At 36.2% G+C, this 17,404-nt stretch overlaps 1 protein-coding gene across 1 annotated transcript; it reads right to left on the bottom strand.

The window, feature by feature from the left end:
• Window positions 1–11,625: 11,625 nt before the first annotated feature.
• Window positions 11,626–17,390, bottom strand: NGRN (neugrin, neurite outgrowth associated). The gene is made up of 3 exons (XM_044665458.1): window positions 17,157–17,390; window positions 12,560–12,670; window positions 11,626–12,170 (listed from the first exon to the last, which is right to left on the bottom strand). Exons 1-3 carry the CDS (start codon window positions 17,342–17,344, stop codon window positions 11,750–11,752), a joined length of 720 nt encoding a protein of 239 aa, XP_044521393.1. The 5' UTR covers window positions 17,345–17,390; the 3' UTR covers window positions 11,626–11,749.
• Window positions 17,391–17,404: the final 14 nt, after the last annotated feature.

The following is a 17,404-nucleotide window of genomic DNA, read 5'->3' as shown; positions in this document are numbered from 1 at the left end:
ATGAGGAAACTGTGGCAAACAGGGTTAAGTGACTTGCCCAGGATCACACAGCTGGTTATATAAGGCCTGATTTGATCTCAACTGTTCCTGCCTCCAGACCCAATGATCTAACCACTGCACCTCTTAGGTGTTCCTAGACGTTTGTATTTCAGTCAGAAATATTCTTAGTTATTCCTAGAACTCAATCCTCCATCTTCTAACTAAATATTGCCATAGTCTTAAGGTGCTGAATTAAAGGCTGCAGTCTCTTTGGGTTTGAATCCCACTATTGCCATCCAAGAAACTGTGGCATATGCATGTCATGTAATATTACTGCATTATAAGGAAGAATGGCTATAAAGATTACAGAAAAACATGGGAATACTTATATCAAATGATACAGAGTAAAGAAAGAAAAGCCAAAGGAAAAATATACAGAGTGACTTCATGATCTTCAGTTTGGGGAACTTCTTCCACCACGGCAAATGTCAACAACTTATTGGAGGCTACTCAGCTAATCATGGTCAGAGATGAAATTTGAACCTAGTCCTACTCAGCCAGCAAAGCTATGTGTAAAGGCAACCAATGATGTTGGTACCAAATATCAGATTTAAAACCTACATCCCTTGTTAGGTAAACTATAAAAGTGGAAAGTTGACACATCCTTGCTTAACTTTCTTTGGGGAATATGCTTTTTAAGGAATTTGCTTTAATTTTTGTTAGGTTGTAATTTTTGAGCCAAACCAAAATATACTAAAACATTATTAAAATGCAACGGAATAAGGAATGCATATTGTACATGTTATATTAAGACAGGAGTTCTTAATCTGAGGTCTGTAAACTTTTTTTTTAATTTCAATAACTTATAGACCAATCTCCTTAATGGACATAGATGCAAAAACTTAAATAAAATACCAGCAAAGAGACTATCATAAGGGATTATTCACTCTGACCAGATGTGATTTATACCAGGAATGCAAGGCTGGTTTAATATTAGGAAAACCATCAGCATAATTGACTATGTCAATAATGAAAAACTAGATCAAAAATTTTTAAAAATCACATGATTATCTCAATAGATGCAGAAAAAGCCTTTGAATAAAGCACAACACCCATTCCTATTGAAAACAATAGAAAAGCATAGAAATGGGTTTTCCCTTAAAATAAGGAAAGTATTTTTAAGTATTTATTTAAGACCACCAGCAAGTATCATCTGCAATGGGGATAAGTTAGAAGGCTTCCCAATAAAATCAGGAGTGAAGCAAGGATACCTATCATCACCACTATTATTTAATATTGTACTCAATGTTAGCTTTAGCAATTAGAGAAGAAAAGAAATTGAAGGAATTAAAGTAGGCAATGAGGAAACAAAACTATCACTCTTTGCAGATGATATGATAGTATACTTGGAGTATCCTAGAAAATCAACTAAACTAGTTGAAATAATAACTTTAGCAAAGTTGCAGGATGCAAAATAAATCCACATAAATCAACATTTTTATATATTTCCAACAAAACTCAGCAACAAGAATTAGAAAGAGACTCCATTTAAAATCACTAGACAATATAAAATATTTGGGAATCTCTTTGCCAAGACAAATGTAGGAATTATATGACCACAATTACAAAATACTTTTCACACAAAATTATATCTAAACAATTGGAAAAACATTAATTGCTCATGGATGGCTGAGCTAATATAATAAAAATGACAATCCAACCTCAATTAATTTACTTATTCAGTGCCATACCTATCAAACTATGAAATAACTACAGAACTAGAAAAAATAATTCATCCGAAAGAACAAAAGGTCAAGAATACCAAGGGAACTAATGAAAAAAATATGAAGGATGGTGACCTAGCAGCAGTACCAGACCTTAAAACTGTACTATAAAGCAGTAATCATCAAAGTAATTTGGTACAGGCTAAGAAATAGAAGGATTAATGGAATAGACTAGGGGTAAATGACCTTAGCAATCTAGTGTTTGATAAACCTAAAGATCCCAGCTTTTGTGGTAACTCACTATTTGACAAAAACTGCTGGGAAAATTGGAAAACAATATGGCAAAAATCAGGTTTAGATCAATATCTCACACCTATACCAAGATAAGGTCAAAAGGAGTATATGCTTTAAACACAAAGACTGATATTATAAGTAAAGAGAAACATAGAATTGTTTATTTGCCAGATCTATGTAGAAAGGAAGAATTTATGACCAAATGAGATAGAGAACACTGCAAGATGTAAAATGAATAATCTTGATTATATTAAATTTAAAAGGTTTTGTACAAACAAAGCCAATGCAACCAAGATTAGAAAGGAAGTAAACTGGGAAAAAAATTTTTATTAAAAAGTCCTCTGATAAAGGTCTCATCTCTCAAGTACATAAAGAATTAAGTCAAATTTATAAGAATCCAAGTCATTCCCTAATTGATAAATGGTCAAAGGATATAAATAGGCAGTTTTCAGATGAAGAAACGAAAGCCATCAATAATCATATGAAAAAATGTTCTAAATCCTTCCTAATTAGAGAAATGCAAATTAAAACAACTTTGAGGCACCACCTTACATCTATCAGATTGGCCAATATGACAGTAAAGGAAAAAAATTGTTGGAGGGAATATTGCAAAATTGGGACACTAATGCATTGCTGGTAGAGTTGTGAATTGATTCAACATTCTAGAGAGCAGTTTGGAATTACGCCTAAAGGATTATAAAAGAATGCATACCTTTTGATCCAGCAATACCACTACTAGGACTGTATCCCAAAGAGATTTTTTTAAAAATGGGAAAGAACCTTTTTGTACAAAAATATTTATTACTGCTCTTTTTGTGGCAGCAAAGAATTGGAAATGAAAGGGATATTCAATTGGGGAATGGTGAACAAAATGTGGTACATGATGATGATGGAATACTATTGTACTATAAGGAATTATGAACAGGATGATTTTGGAAAGAACTGGAAATAGCTATGTGATCTAATGCAGACTGAAATGAGCAGAACCAGGAGAACATTATACACAGTAACTGAAATATTGTGAAACAATAAAATGAGACAGACTTTGTTACTAATATCATAAAATAATCCAGGACAATTCTGAGGGACTTATGGAAAAGAATGCTATCTGCCTCTAGAGAAAGAACCATTGGAGTAGAAATGCAAATGAAAACATATGATTTATCACTTGTTTATTTGAGTGTATGACTTGGGATTTTGGTTTTATAAGATTATTTACTTACAAAAATGGATAATATAGAAATGTTTTGCTGTATAATACATGTATAACCCAGAATGAATTGCTTATCAACTTTGGGAGGGAGGAGGGAGGGAAGGAGGAGGGAAGAAGGGAGGGAGACAACATGAATCATATAACTTTGGAAAACTTATGTAGAAATGTTATTAAAATAAATAAAGATAAAACAAAACAATTTCAATAACTATTTAAATATAATTGTTTTCCTTGGCAATCTTACTATTTTTTACATTTAAAAACATTTCATGGGGGCAGCTGGGTACCTCACCCACTGTTTAAATCTGGCCTCAGATACTTACTAGCTGTGTGACCCTGCATAAGTCACTTAACCCCAGTTGCCTAATCCTTACCCCTCCTCTTCTGCCTTAGTTGATTCTAAGACAGAAGGTAAGGGTTTAAAAAAAAAATTAAACACAAGAAAGACATGTAAGCTATATCATATTACCAATGATGGCTTGGGCAAAAGAAGTGGCATAAAAGACTCCATTAGGTTGTATATTTCATTGGAAATGGAAGTAGGCCAATCATGTAATGACAATAAACACCAATATTGTTACATTGGTAATCATAAAAGATAACAAGTTGGAGTATCATGGACCACTTTGGCAGTCTAGTGGAGTGTCTGAACAATATTTTTAAATGCATAAAATAAATCACACAGAATTACAAAGGAAAACAATTATAATGAAATATCAAAAAAATTTTAAGTTCATGTATCCTAGGATAGGAAAACTGGACCTAGAAAGAGTCCACTAGCATGCAAAATATTTTTTTTATAGAGAATTTATGGAAAAACATAATTGCACAGGATGAGATGGTATGAATAGTCTGCAATTTACCCTGGTGAAGAGTGCCCATGTTGACAAGATTGCAGATGCATTAAAGCAGTACAACTTAAAGCTGAATTCTGTTGACCTAGATGTAAATCCTTAAAAAGTTTACTAAAACCCTAACATCATAATTTCCTATCTCAGATTAAATCGATTGGACTACAGATTTACAGCTATTACGGATCTTAGAGATCACTAAATTCATCTCAATCATTTTACAGATGAGGGAAATGAGGCCAAAAGATGATTTGTTTGAGGTCACACAGGCAATAAACGGCAAAGAAGGGATTCAAACTTCATTGCTCTGCCTCCAAATCCCAAGCACTTTCTTCCCATTGTAATCATATTCTTCCCCTTCATTTCTCCTTCCTTTTTAAATCTCCTTAAATCTTTTAGCCTTTTTCTCTTCTCTCTAGATAATCTTTTTTGGCTTCCAACTGTTGTGAATTTTTTTTTAAAGGTGTTGTCTTCCCATAGAGCAGCGATTCTTAACCTTTGTGGTGTCAGGCCCTTTTACCAATTTAGTGAAGCCTTTGAAGCCCTTCTTGAAATATTTTAAAAGCATGAAATATACAGGATTACACAGGAAAACATTAAAAAATACTGTTCATGTACATATTTGTAATGTACACACATACATACATATACACACAAAGGTGCCAAGTTTGTGGACCCTAGGTGAAGGATCTCTGCTCTAGAAGCTAACAGTTGTTTGTATTTTTTTTCTGCCTTAAGTGTACTCATTTTTTTGTTTTTCAGTTGAAGTGTTTGCATGTCAGATAAGCTACTCTCCTGATTTCTTTTGGAGGAATCGATCCAAAAACTTCTCTGTGTTGAAGTTTCAGTGATGACCATGCTAAGATTTGCAGAATGTTATTTTAGAGTATATCCCATTCAACTTTACTTTTTGGAACATTTTTCAATGGCTTATCAGAATTTTATTTATCAGGTAGTAGACCTCTGACCTCTTTGAGTTAATTTTGTTTGATAGCTAAAAGTCTTTCTTTTGGTTATCTATAATATTTGACATTAAAAAAAGTTTAATCATATTCCCTGTTGATTTAAACTTGAGGTATCTCTCTATTGGTGATCTATCACTTTCAGCATCGTCTTGTCATTTTTAATACTTTCCAGGCAGTTAACTTTGTTATTTTTTCTAGTATGGTATATAGACTTTTAAATTCTGGTGCATTCCTGGAGACTTCAAAAACTCTTAAATTATTTCTTCACCTCCTGTCTTAAAGGTCAGCTTTTTTTTGTTTGTTTAAACAATAACATTTATTTAGAGCATTTGGATTCCATGTCATACAAACCCTTAGATTCTCTTTATTCACTGGTCCATTTTTTTACAATAAATGTCAGAAATAATTTATAACAAAATTATTTACATTATTTCCAAAGGAGAGGGATTATTTCTTTCCCCATCACAGCTTTTCAGAATACTTCCACTAAACAAAACATCACCTGCTATGTAGGAATGGGGCTATGTCTGCGGATTTGCTTAGGAAATGTGAAATCTAGACATTTACAAAGATAGGTTGCCATTTCTTACAAGAGACAACCATTCCTTTTGGAAAATTTGAACTTCATTTTGCCACAACAAATGGTTCATCACCAGTTCCTCTCCTGCTCTTTAATTAAAGAGGCTCCATAGTTTGAGATTGGGACAGCATTATTAAAATGATTAACTATATAGGAGTTTTTTTTTTTTAAAACCATAGTTCAAAATGGCTTTTTGTAAAATCACACACATTTATGGAGTCTTAAGTTGCCTGAGATTTACTTGAATTTTCTACTTGCACTACATCATGCTGGCTGCCAGTTATTTTGAAGTGCCAGAATTTGATGTTGGCGAGTTAGAAGCATTTGTGTTATCATTCCCTCTCCCCACTCTCCTGGGCAGCAATGGGATTCTCTGGCTTATAGTTTTGGACTTCTCCTGTCTCCCCGAGTTCCTTATTTGGAATGGAGGCTAAAGCAGCATTTGGTTTCCAGATCTAGTCTGTGTGCAGGTCCCTACTGTTATATTCCAAATTTCTTCAGTCAGTTTTATACATTTAAGGTTTCAAATCTATTACTCTTTTTTCAGAGCAATTTTTGTTTTTGGAGAGATTCTATGCCATATGTCCTAGATTTTTTATTCTTGTCTTATTATTAGTTTCTCCTCTCATTCTGATTTCATTTAAAAAAAAAATTTCTCTTTTGAACCATTCTGCCTTCCTATTGTGTTCCATTACTTCTAGGAGGTGTCTCACAGAATTTGTCCTGCTTTCCTTTTTATTAGATGGTTCTGCTTAACTAAATAATTATTCATTGGGTTGGGTCCTTTTGTAGTTACTCATTTTTTCTTTTTCTTTATTAAAAGTCTCAATAATTTGTCCCCATTCTTCTCTGGCCTTCTTGATATTTATCCTCCTCTAATTAATGTTATATTAAGACATCTTCACTGTTTGACCCTTCCCCATCCTATTGCTACCTATTTCTACCTTTACAAACCCTTTGAGCTGGTTTTTACTAGATCCCCCTCTCTTGTGAAAATTCTAGAGAGGACTGAAGCTGAATTTCTACTCCCCCCCATGCTTCCATCATCAGCATGAAAACCTACTCCTTTCAAGGCAGCTCATCACTGCAGGATCTCCCATTCTTCTATAATTGCTGAGCCATGTCCTCATAGGTCTAGGCAAGTCTGATGCTCTTCCCTCAGTAAGGATGGTGTGAGTATGTGTGGAAGGGTTCAAACTAAGCTATTGATGAAATAAAAGGATAAAAGCTACTGCAGCCAAAGCTCAAAAGTTATCTGTTGAGTCACTGGTGTGAAGTTGTAATTAGTGAATCCCATGACACTCTGCTCTTATTTCAAAAGGCATTTTGTGGAAGAATTTTCTATCACTTCTTGTTTCAGTCTACATTATTATATATCTAATGCTAGGGGGTTGAGTGGATAGTCTGGCCTTGGGAGTCAGAACTAAATTTGAATCCTGTTTTTCTGACACTTACTAGTTTTATGACCATGGGCAAATCACTTAACTCTTAAACCTCAGTTTCCTCCTCTATAAAATGGAGATTTCAGCAACTTCACAGGGTTGTAGTGGGAATCAAATTAAATGATAAATGTAAAGTGCTTTGCAAATTTTAAAATGCTATATAAATGTTGTTTTGGACTGATGGGATATGGAGTGATGTTGACATTTTGGCTGATTCTGGGATTTCAAAGGCTATACTAGTGGAGCACAAGCCTAAAGTTGGACAAATAGTGTTAATCATTTACTGTGACTAGCCTAGCTCAGAGGCTTAACATCTAGTTAACCACAGCATAATAAATTATTTATAGATCACATAGATCTAGACAGACATTGATAAATAAAATACTCAGATAAGATTTTGGCATACTGAAGTGAGAAGGAATATCTGTCTTAGATATGTATTATATTGACAGGAGTCCCCTGAAAGGCAGTAGTCAGTTATTCATCAATATAGGGTACATTCTGCCTTTAAAGGCTTGTCTAGATGCTTAGTAGGTCCTCCACTCACTGAAATATACAAAAATACCTTTTGCAAGAGCCTGCTGATAAGTTGATCTATCCTGAGACTCTTCCCCAGTCTAATCCTAACTCTATCTGGCCACCAGAGTGATTTTTCTTAAAGTGTAGGCCAAATTGTATCATCTCCCTTACTCAGTAATCCAGCCCCCTCTGACCTTTGCAGTCTTCTAAGAGATTACTCTCCTAACATGGGCTTGTTGATCCAGTGACACTGGCCTCTTAACTATTCCACAAATAAGACCATATCCTAGCTATGAACATTTTCTCTGGCTGTCCCCCATGCCTGGAATGATTTGCCTTATCTCCATTTACTGGCTACCCTGATTTCCTTTAAGTCCCAACTAAAAACACATATTCTACAGGAAGCCTTTTCCTACCCTTCTTAAATCCAGAACCCCTTCCCTTTTTGAATAATCTTGTATTCATCCCGTGGCTTGTTTGAACATATTTCTTTGCATGTTGCCTCCTCCATTAGATTGTAAGCTCCTTGAGGATAAGGACAATATTTCTTTTGATTTTTTTTTTCATTTTGTTTGTTTTAAACCCTTACCTTCTTAGAATCAACACTGGGTATTGGATCTAAGGCAGGAGAGTGGTAAGGGCTAGGCAATGAGGGTGTTAAGTGACTTGCCCAGAGTCACAAAGCTAGGAAGTGTGTGAGGCCAAATTTGAACCCAGGACCTCCTGTCTCTGGGTCTGACTCTCAATCCATTGAGCCACCCAGCTGCTCCCATCTTTTGATTTTTTTATAACCTCAGTGCTAGCACAATGCCTGGCATAGTAGATGCTTAATAAATATTTATTGACTAAATGTTTTCTCAAAAACCAAGGTAGCCCTTCATTACTACTACTAATTTTCTATTGTATTATTTACTTTTCTACTTTATAGGAAATGTTGAAGGCCAAATTAGCATTCACTTTTAAAACTATTTTTAAACAACTAACTATCCTTCATCTTTTTCTTATAGGAAAGTAGTATAGTGGGAAAAAGCCCTGTCTGGGTAATCATGAGACCTGGATTCTAGTTGTAACTGCTACTAAAAATCTCTATGACCTCAAGGCAAGTCATTAACCTATCTGGGATTTAATTTCCTCCTCTGAAAATTAGAAATAACAATTGTCTGAAAGAAATACATTTGGGCCAGATTATCTCATGACCTTATGACCTTCAAATTCTAAAATGTAAGATTACTGGATTATTACCTTGGACTTAAATATTTTGTTAACTTTTCATACATATATGATCTTGTCTCAACTTGAATAATAGAATCAGAATTCTTAAGAAATATAAAGATCCTTAGAGACCATAATCCAACTATCATTTAATAGGCTAAGAAAGCTGAATTTCAGAGAGGTAAAATGATTTGCCCCAGATAAGAGATAAAATGGCAAAAATTAAAACCCTTCTGACTCCCAAGAGTGAGAAAGTAAACTCTCAGAGGGCAAGAATTATCTTAAATTTATTTGTATTTCCCATAGTGACTAGCATAGTACCTTATAAGTTTGGGGTTCTAAAACTATTTATTCTATTGTATTCCCCCCCATTCAAAGGATGGCCAAAATAAAGGAGTACTCATTACAAAGCTATCCTATGACAATTTTATGATAATCCTGAACTCTCTTTAAACAATAGAATTTGATGTATACTAAATTCATGTCCTTATATTTCTTAGTCTATTTAGCATGAGGTTCTGAGCCATGTGGTCTCACTGATCCAGGAAAATATCCTGTTTTCTGTTGCCTACACCTCACATGTCTTTCATACTCATTTCCACTTGATGAAATCCTACCATCCATTAAAAGCCTCAAGATTCAAATGTTACTTCCAGGAAATTTTTGCTAAATCTTCAACTCTCTTAGTACTTTCTATCTTTCTGATGTACTCATCATATTCTATGTTTGTATTAAAGTTATCTGTGCCCCCTTCTTATCACCATTTGATTTTAAATCCCTTAAAATTAGAAAATATCTTCATTTACCTTTTGTATCTCTCCCAGGATCCAGCACTGGTGCTTTTGCATATAGCAGAGGAGCTTAAATCACTATCCAGCTATTGTATATTACTTGAAGAAAGCACTTCTAACTTCAAAACAAAATAAAATAACTGGTCTATAACTGAATTTGTATTCAAATTATAGACTCCATTTGCAGGGGGAAAAAAAATCCAAAACAAAACAATGAGCATTCCAATTACTCCTGAATTGGTTTCCCAAATGTTTTATCTAAGAATAAAACCTTATATTTATTTAAATATTGGACATCCACATTCTAATCTGTACTAGCATATCAGAGTGAGACAATAACTTGTTTACAAATGGGCATCAAGCCACAAGCTTGCTGGTAGGATCTAATTTAGATCCTATATACTAACTGGACTAAAATAAATAGATTCATCTATTCATATAAGAGCAGTGATTCCCAAAGTAGGTGCTGCAGCAATTCAGGGGGTAGTGATGGCCACAGGTGCATTTATCTTTCCTATTAATTGCTATTAAAATTAAAAAAAAAATTAATTTCCAGGGGGCTAAGTAATATCTTTTTTGGAAAGGGGGCGTTAGGCCAAAAAAGTTTGGGAACCACTGATATAGAGGCCAACTTAATTCAGTAAAATGAAGTATTTTTGAAAAATTCAATAGACAACTATTTAGCCTGGGGGTGAGGGGAGTATAAGACAAGAATTTTTACTGATGATTCTAATTCTGGAGCTTCTGCCAGGATTACTTTTTCTCAAGTTACCTTCATTTCTTTTTTCCCTCAAAATCCTCTACGCTAGACATTTTTCTTCAGTATAACAGAATAGTCAAATTGCAGTCACAGAAAACACATTAGTTTCTTAGCTTTGTTAGCTAAATTATTTTGCAGAAAATATTTAGGGATTTATTCATGCCCTACCCTACTTAAAACAAATCTAAGGGTATCTCACAGGTATGGTGGCATTGCCCAAGGGAGAAACTCTAAATTTGCTTTCAAATACCTAAGAAACTGGTGATTTTTCTCTGTTCTGTTTTTTCCTCCTCCTGCCTGCCTCCAACTTTCTCAGTGCATAAGGAACCCATTTTCATGATCCCAGTAACACTCTTGACAGATTATCCTAATTATATATCATTTAGTTTTTCATACAAAACAATGCATTGAAATATTGAGGCATTTTATTTTTCATACAAGGAAACCTGTTCCTTCTAAGTTCTAGGCTGCTTGGGCTATCAAGCCAAAAGGCAACTTTCTACTACTCCTTAACTGCATCTCTCAGGACCAGACTCTTAAAGCTGTGCATTAAGCCAGAAGACAACCCTTCACAATGTTAAGTGGCTTTATTGTAACATGAAATGGATAAAGTTCCTGGGTCTCTGCTTTGATAGCCCCTCAGTAATGATGAATGTGATTCAGAGAATCTTCAATTGAAGATGCACATCTGTTCTACAGAATCTCTACTAATTTTGTAATTAGAGCACTGTTTAATAATAATAACAACATTTATGTAGCACTTCAGGGTTTGCAAAGTACTTTACAAATATTATCTTATTTTATTGTCACAACAACCCAGGAAAAGTAGGTGCTACTATTATCCTTATTTTACAGATGAGGAAATTGAGAAAAGAGTTAACTAGGATCACACCAGTAGAAAGTGTCTAAGTGAGATATGAACTCAGGTCTTCCAAATTCCAGGTCCAGTGCTCTGTCTATAGCACCACCTCAATGGCTATTGCCAAGAGATCAAGAAACGAGAGGCAGCAACAGTTTTTTTCCATCATATAGTTGCCATGCATGACTTACCATTTTTGGCATATGGAAGTCCAGAATCTCATGGATATTCTCTTACTCCAAGAACTACAGCACTTCCCAATTCAGGACAGCTAAATAATAGGCAGCAATTTGGGAATATATTCAGGTACAAAGAAAATACCAAACTTGTAGCACTGTTCTTCCTTCCTGCTTATATATATATATATGTGTGTGTATATATATATATATATATACATATATATATATTTATATAATCTCATATATATGATAAATTCCTGCTCAGATCCTATAAAGAAAGTTTGCTATCAAAGAAATTCTTCCCTTTCTGAAATACTTTGCTGCTGAATTCCTCACCACCTGTCTCTGGTTTCTTTACCACCTCCTCTTCTTTCTCCTTACTTAGTAGCCAGCCCACTTCTCCCTCCCCAATCTCTGAGATACTTTGCCCCTAACTTTCTGGCTTCTTTTGATTTTCCAAGCTTTAGAATTCCTCTCCATTTCTGGTAAAGTTGAATTGTAATATTGGCCTTTTCGATGGACACATGGTGGCAGAGCCTCACATCCTGACTTTAGCCGAGATCCTGAGACCAGGTAACCTGTAAAAGCTGGTAGTATTGGCTGCTCCCGTGAGGTCAGTTTCTGCTGTGGATGGTGGATGATCCTAGTTTTGCTGAGAATCTTCTGATCTTGTTTTATTTCCTGCTTCCATGTGGGAACAAACTTACTCTTTAAAACCCTTCTGATCACATCAGTGCTGACTCCAAAGCCTTCAGCTAATCTGGAAACTGACCAATCCTTAGAGAATTCCTTATGTAAATACCTAGAGAGAATGGATCAGATTCTAAGCTGTGAAGAATGTCAGCAAAATTCATTCCTAACAGCAGTAGCTAAAGAACGAATAAGACTTCTGAAAGCACAAAATAGGATGCTTATAAATAGTCACAACCAAATTGGCTCAGTGAGGAGAAATGGACTGGACCTTACATGGTATCACCTAAATTTACAGCCTCAGGATACACAAATCTCAACTTTAAGGCTGCTTCCAACAAGGAATGACTAACTATAGGTTGAGGCCCTAAAAGGTTTTAGCTCCATAGTCCCCCAGAGCTGTCCCTTACCCTAACCTTGGCTATGAGGAGCTTTAGGTTTTTCATCAGGATTTTTACTCTTAGGATATGAGACTCCACAAGAGAATATAATTGTTCTTACCTGATCTGCACCATGGCATTCCTGCTCAGGATCCTTTGTGGGGCACCTGAGGCCATCATCTCTCTCCCAATTTTCTGGAACAGAATTTGTTTTTTCTGTTGTTTCAGACATCTAGAATGAAAACAACAGATGGCAAAAGACAAATTAAGTGGTACACCCTCAGAACAACGCACTGCCTTTGGGAATCCCTAATCCATTTCCTTTCATGCCTCAGGACTATTTACCTCACACAATCAGGTTACCAGACAGCTACCCAGACATGTTAAGAAAAATTAGGGACAATAATTGTATTTCTATAAAAACTAACATGATTTCTTGTACAATAAATACCAAGCTGACATTTGTTTAACTAATTCTGTTAAGTAGAGAGAATCTGCATTTGCCTCTCCATAATGAATTACAACCTTTCTAAGTTTTCTATTCACCTTTATAAACCTCTAGTTTCATAATTCTTCCCTATTTTTCCAATCTATCTTGCCTATTCTAGCTTCATTTGTTTCCCCCATTCAGTCTGGATGTCTGTATTAACCAATATTCAACCATTTGCTACCTGTTTTGGAATTCCTAAATACCCCATGCCTTTTGTTGCTATTGCCCTGTTAACGCTCAATTCTAAATCAGACTTCATCATATTTCTCTGCTCCCTAATTCCTAGGCTATTGGAATCCTGATATTTTTGCAAGCTACTTCATATTTTTTTTTTTTTTTGCACAGGTCACTAACCTGCTAAAAAACCTTAAGAATATAACCCAAACTTTTTCTGGCTCTTTCAAGGTTCTCCAAGATCTGGTGCCAACTCACTTCCCCACTTCAGGTACCCCATGCTATATAGCTAACTAGACTCTCAAAGCACATCCAGAACTGACTTAAGTATCTTCCTTTGTTGAACCCGCTCTTTATATTTCAAATACCCTTTTTTACCTACTTTTGCCTATAGAAATTCTATCTATTTGTCAAAACCCAATTCAAATGCCATTTTCCCCATGGAAATTCCCCCCTAGGATTCTTCCAGTCAGAAAGAACAAGCTCTCTTATTTGAACTCCAGCCTCATCCCTGATGACTCCATGCACTCTACAGATGGCTGTATGCTGATATTGATTTGGATCTCTTTGCCATTTTCCCTATTCATTAACTAATTCAGCAAACCTTTATTAAGTGCTTTCACAACACTGTGCTTGGTACTAAGAAGAAATAAAGTTCAATTAAGACAGAGTACCTAGCCTCCAGGAACTCAAAACTTAGTAGGGGATTGTATTTAGCACAAGAATGCTAAAAACATTACCTTTAGAGGTCACCTAACTCAACCTCCTAATTTTACAAACGAAAGAACTTAACAGGTCCAGAGATTTTAAGTGACTTGCTTATGATCACAGGTAATGAGTGGCAAATCCAAGATTTAAAGTAAAGTCCCTCTAGCACTAAATCCAGAACTTTTTCCATGTTGCCAATACATAAGAGTTGTAAAATAAAGTACTATATGAAGCACAAAGTTGTTACCTACGACAGGAAGGAAAAAAGCTTAATGTAGGAAGTGAAATTGAATTGGGATTTAAATTACAATCCAAAGATTACATGTATATAACTAAAATTAGGCTCTAGTCTAACCACGAACTAAGGAAACTAAGACCTAGAGAGTAAGTGACTTGACCAAGGTCACATATATTTGAAACCAAGTCTCCTGATTACAAGTCAAGCACTCTTTCTTTGGAGTAGAAATTCAACAGGTGAAGAGAAGACATTTTAGGCAAAAGTAACAATATAAGTAAATACAGAGGTAAGAAAGCATATTTTAGAAGGGAGATGGATAATTGCTCAGTTGGTAGGACTATCGACATGCTAGCTACTAAGTGATACATGGATGAGCCTTGGAAAGAGGGGTGGCACCAAATCATAGAGGGCCTTGAATTCAAAACAAGAGAGTATGAACTTTTTATTCATTAGGCTCTCACAAGCCATTTTAGATTTTTCAACAGAAAAATGATATGACGATCTAGAAATAAAATTATCCTGACAGTGATAAGAGAGATGAATTGGAGAAGTGATGTTGGAAGATTTTTGTAAAGCTATTGCTTTTATGCCAAAATATTCATAAAAGCACTTTTTGAAGCACTTTTTATACAAATTGTGGTATGTGATTGTATTCCATTATATTCATTATGCCACAAGATAAGTATGAAGAATTCAGAATAACACAGGAAAACTTGCATGAACTATACAAAGTAAAAATAGGAGAATGGTGATATGTAAATGAAAACAACACTAAAAAGCACCTGAATTCAGAATGAACTGATTATTTTTGGTTCTCAGTACTTTTCCTCTCAGTAAAGTGATGGAAGGCTACTGTTATAAAATGTTGCATAAGTCATCAAACGCAGTTGTATTATTTGGATTGCTTAAAAAAAATAATTTCTGTTAAATGAAAGGGTTCTTTGGATGAGGAAGCATACTGTAGTATAGAAAACCAAAAGCATCAAAATAAACATTTTAAGAGGTAACTAATAGTCCAAGAAGGTAGTAAGGACAGCCTCTACTACAGAGGTAACAGTGAGAATAAAGGAACAAAGAGATCTGTTCATGAGATAGAATTGACAGGACTTGGTAACTGGTTATAAGAGGTGAGAGGAGAGAAAAGTCATAAGATTCCAAGGATTTTAAGTGAGTATATGATGATGCCACAAACAAAAACAATAAAGTCAGAAGGAGAAAACATTTGACAGAAAAAGTAACCTCAATTTTAGAAATGCTCAGTTTATAGTACTCATGGGAAATTCAAAATATTTATCCAGAAGGGGATTGTAGAGTTTGGAACTCAGAGAACTGGTCAGATGCTAGAGATAATGTAAATCATCTCTGAAGAGGGGGTGCTAATTAAAATCACAAAGGTGCAGAACAATGTTGCCCAGGGGAAAAAAATGTAGAGAGGAAAGGTAAGAGATAGGAGGATAGCTGTTTGGGGACATATGCACATTAAAGGTTTTAGAGAAGCATCCAAGAAAGTTGAAAACAAACACAGGAGGAAAATCAGGGAGTATCATATATCAATGGTGTCAAATGCTCTATAGATAGGTCAAGGATTGAAAAAAAAAATTGTGATTAGAAAAATCTTTGTTAACCTGTGAGGACTTTCAATTACAATGGTGTGGGAGCTAAAGTGAGATTATAAAGATGTAAACAAAGTGGATAGTGAAGAAGAGACAGGTTCAGGAAGACAATTTTTTCCAGAATCTTATCAGTGAAAAGTTAGGGTGTTAAAAGATGGGTCAAAGGAAAACTTTTTTAAAAAGGGATTTAGAGACTGAACAGATTTGTAGGTAGATGGGAAAGTGCCAGTAGAAAAGGATGATGACACACAAGGGAGCATTTCCTGGCACAAAGTTCTGGAAAAAATATAGGAATAAGATCAAGGGAGGTGGTAGAAGAATCAAGTCTTAATGAGGAATAGGGATAACCCTTACTCTATGGCCAGAAGGAATTATGATGTTGACAAATTATGAGAAATGAGAGGACAAACAGAGCTGACACTGAATGGCTTTAATCTTTCTGCTTTAGTAGGAAACTGGATGGGAAGTGGGAGTACAATTGAGGCCAGAAGGGGAAAAAGGAGTTTGCAGTAGTCAATGAAAATGAAGTCAGAGAAGCTGACACAGAAAGAGCTGTTGAACAATAGCTAAGGTTAAGTATCATAAATCTTTAGTGGCTAAAATAAACTTAATTTTGTAATTAGCCTGGAAACAACAGTGGGGAATTGCAGGTTGGGACAGAATACTAATTTATAAAATATTAAAGTGTTAGGCAATGGATAATAGCTATTAGCAACAGCTTCCTAGAGACGTAAATGAAGTCAAAGTAGAAGAGATGAACTAAAATAGGAATAGGTAAATGACTGGTGATCACTAAACGCAAGGAGTAGGTTTTAGTGAGAGAGGAAATGGGAATGGAGGAAGGTAATGAAGTTGGGCCAAAAAAGCAGAATTTCAAAGTCCTCACCTGAATATTGCAGGGAATGGAGGTGAAAAAGTCTGTACCCCTATGAAGAAACCTATACTTTCTCCTCTAAAGGGAGTTCAACAGCATCAAGGATGGAGAAATATAGAGATTGGAAATATCTGTAATGAGACAGGAAGACTAGCTACTTCTAGAGTGGGAAGCAGCGGTGAGGACCAGAAAGTAGGGTGAACATCCTGTCCTGGAGGAGGCTGAGAACCAGATTTCAGGTTATGGGAGGTGGTGGACAAGTCGAGGCCACAGACGAATACGTTGCAGGTCCCTCGAAAACTGGGGCCTCTCATCACTTGGTCTTCGTCTTTCCTCAGAGCCAAGTCCTCACACAGCGTGGCTGATCTGAACTTGGAATCGTCAGTACAGTCCGTCAGTCTATCAGTCTGACCGTCGACCATCACGTAGCTGCCCGAGCATCCTCCCTCCGCTACCCTGCCTCCCGCTACCAGGCTGCTCCGAGGCATCGCTCGTTATGAGGAAGGAAGCCGTGGCTGGTCCGCAATCCGAGGGGAGCAAGACACGGTAGTGGGATCCCTGGGCTTTTGGGAGGAGACCCCCCCCCCAGAGAGGGGAAGGCAAGAGCCGCGACTTCGGTACCTCTCCAACTCTTGCAGCTCCCGCTCCGGCTCCCAATCCGAATCCGGGTCGTGCTCGCAGTCCCCTGGGCCAGGACCCAGGGTCGGGCCGGTTCCGGGCAGTTTCGCCATGCTGCGTACCACAAGCCGAGACCACGCAGCGGCTACTAGGAGCCGCGAGATGGCCAAGAGGCTAGAGGTAGCGGCCATGACGTCAGAAAAGTCAGGCCGAACCGATGTGGAGGAAGTGGAGGAATGCGACCCGAGCCA

The sequence above is a fragment of the Gracilinanus agilis genome, chromosome 2 (genome assembly GCF_016433145.1).
Source record: "Gracilinanus agilis isolate LMUSP501 chromosome 2, AgileGrace, whole genome shotgun sequence".
In the NCBI taxonomy this organism is placed as follows: domain Eukaryota; kingdom Metazoa; phylum Chordata; class Mammalia; order Didelphimorphia; family Didelphidae; genus Gracilinanus; species Gracilinanus agilis.
This window is presented reverse-complemented; position numbering and strand designations above follow the sequence as displayed.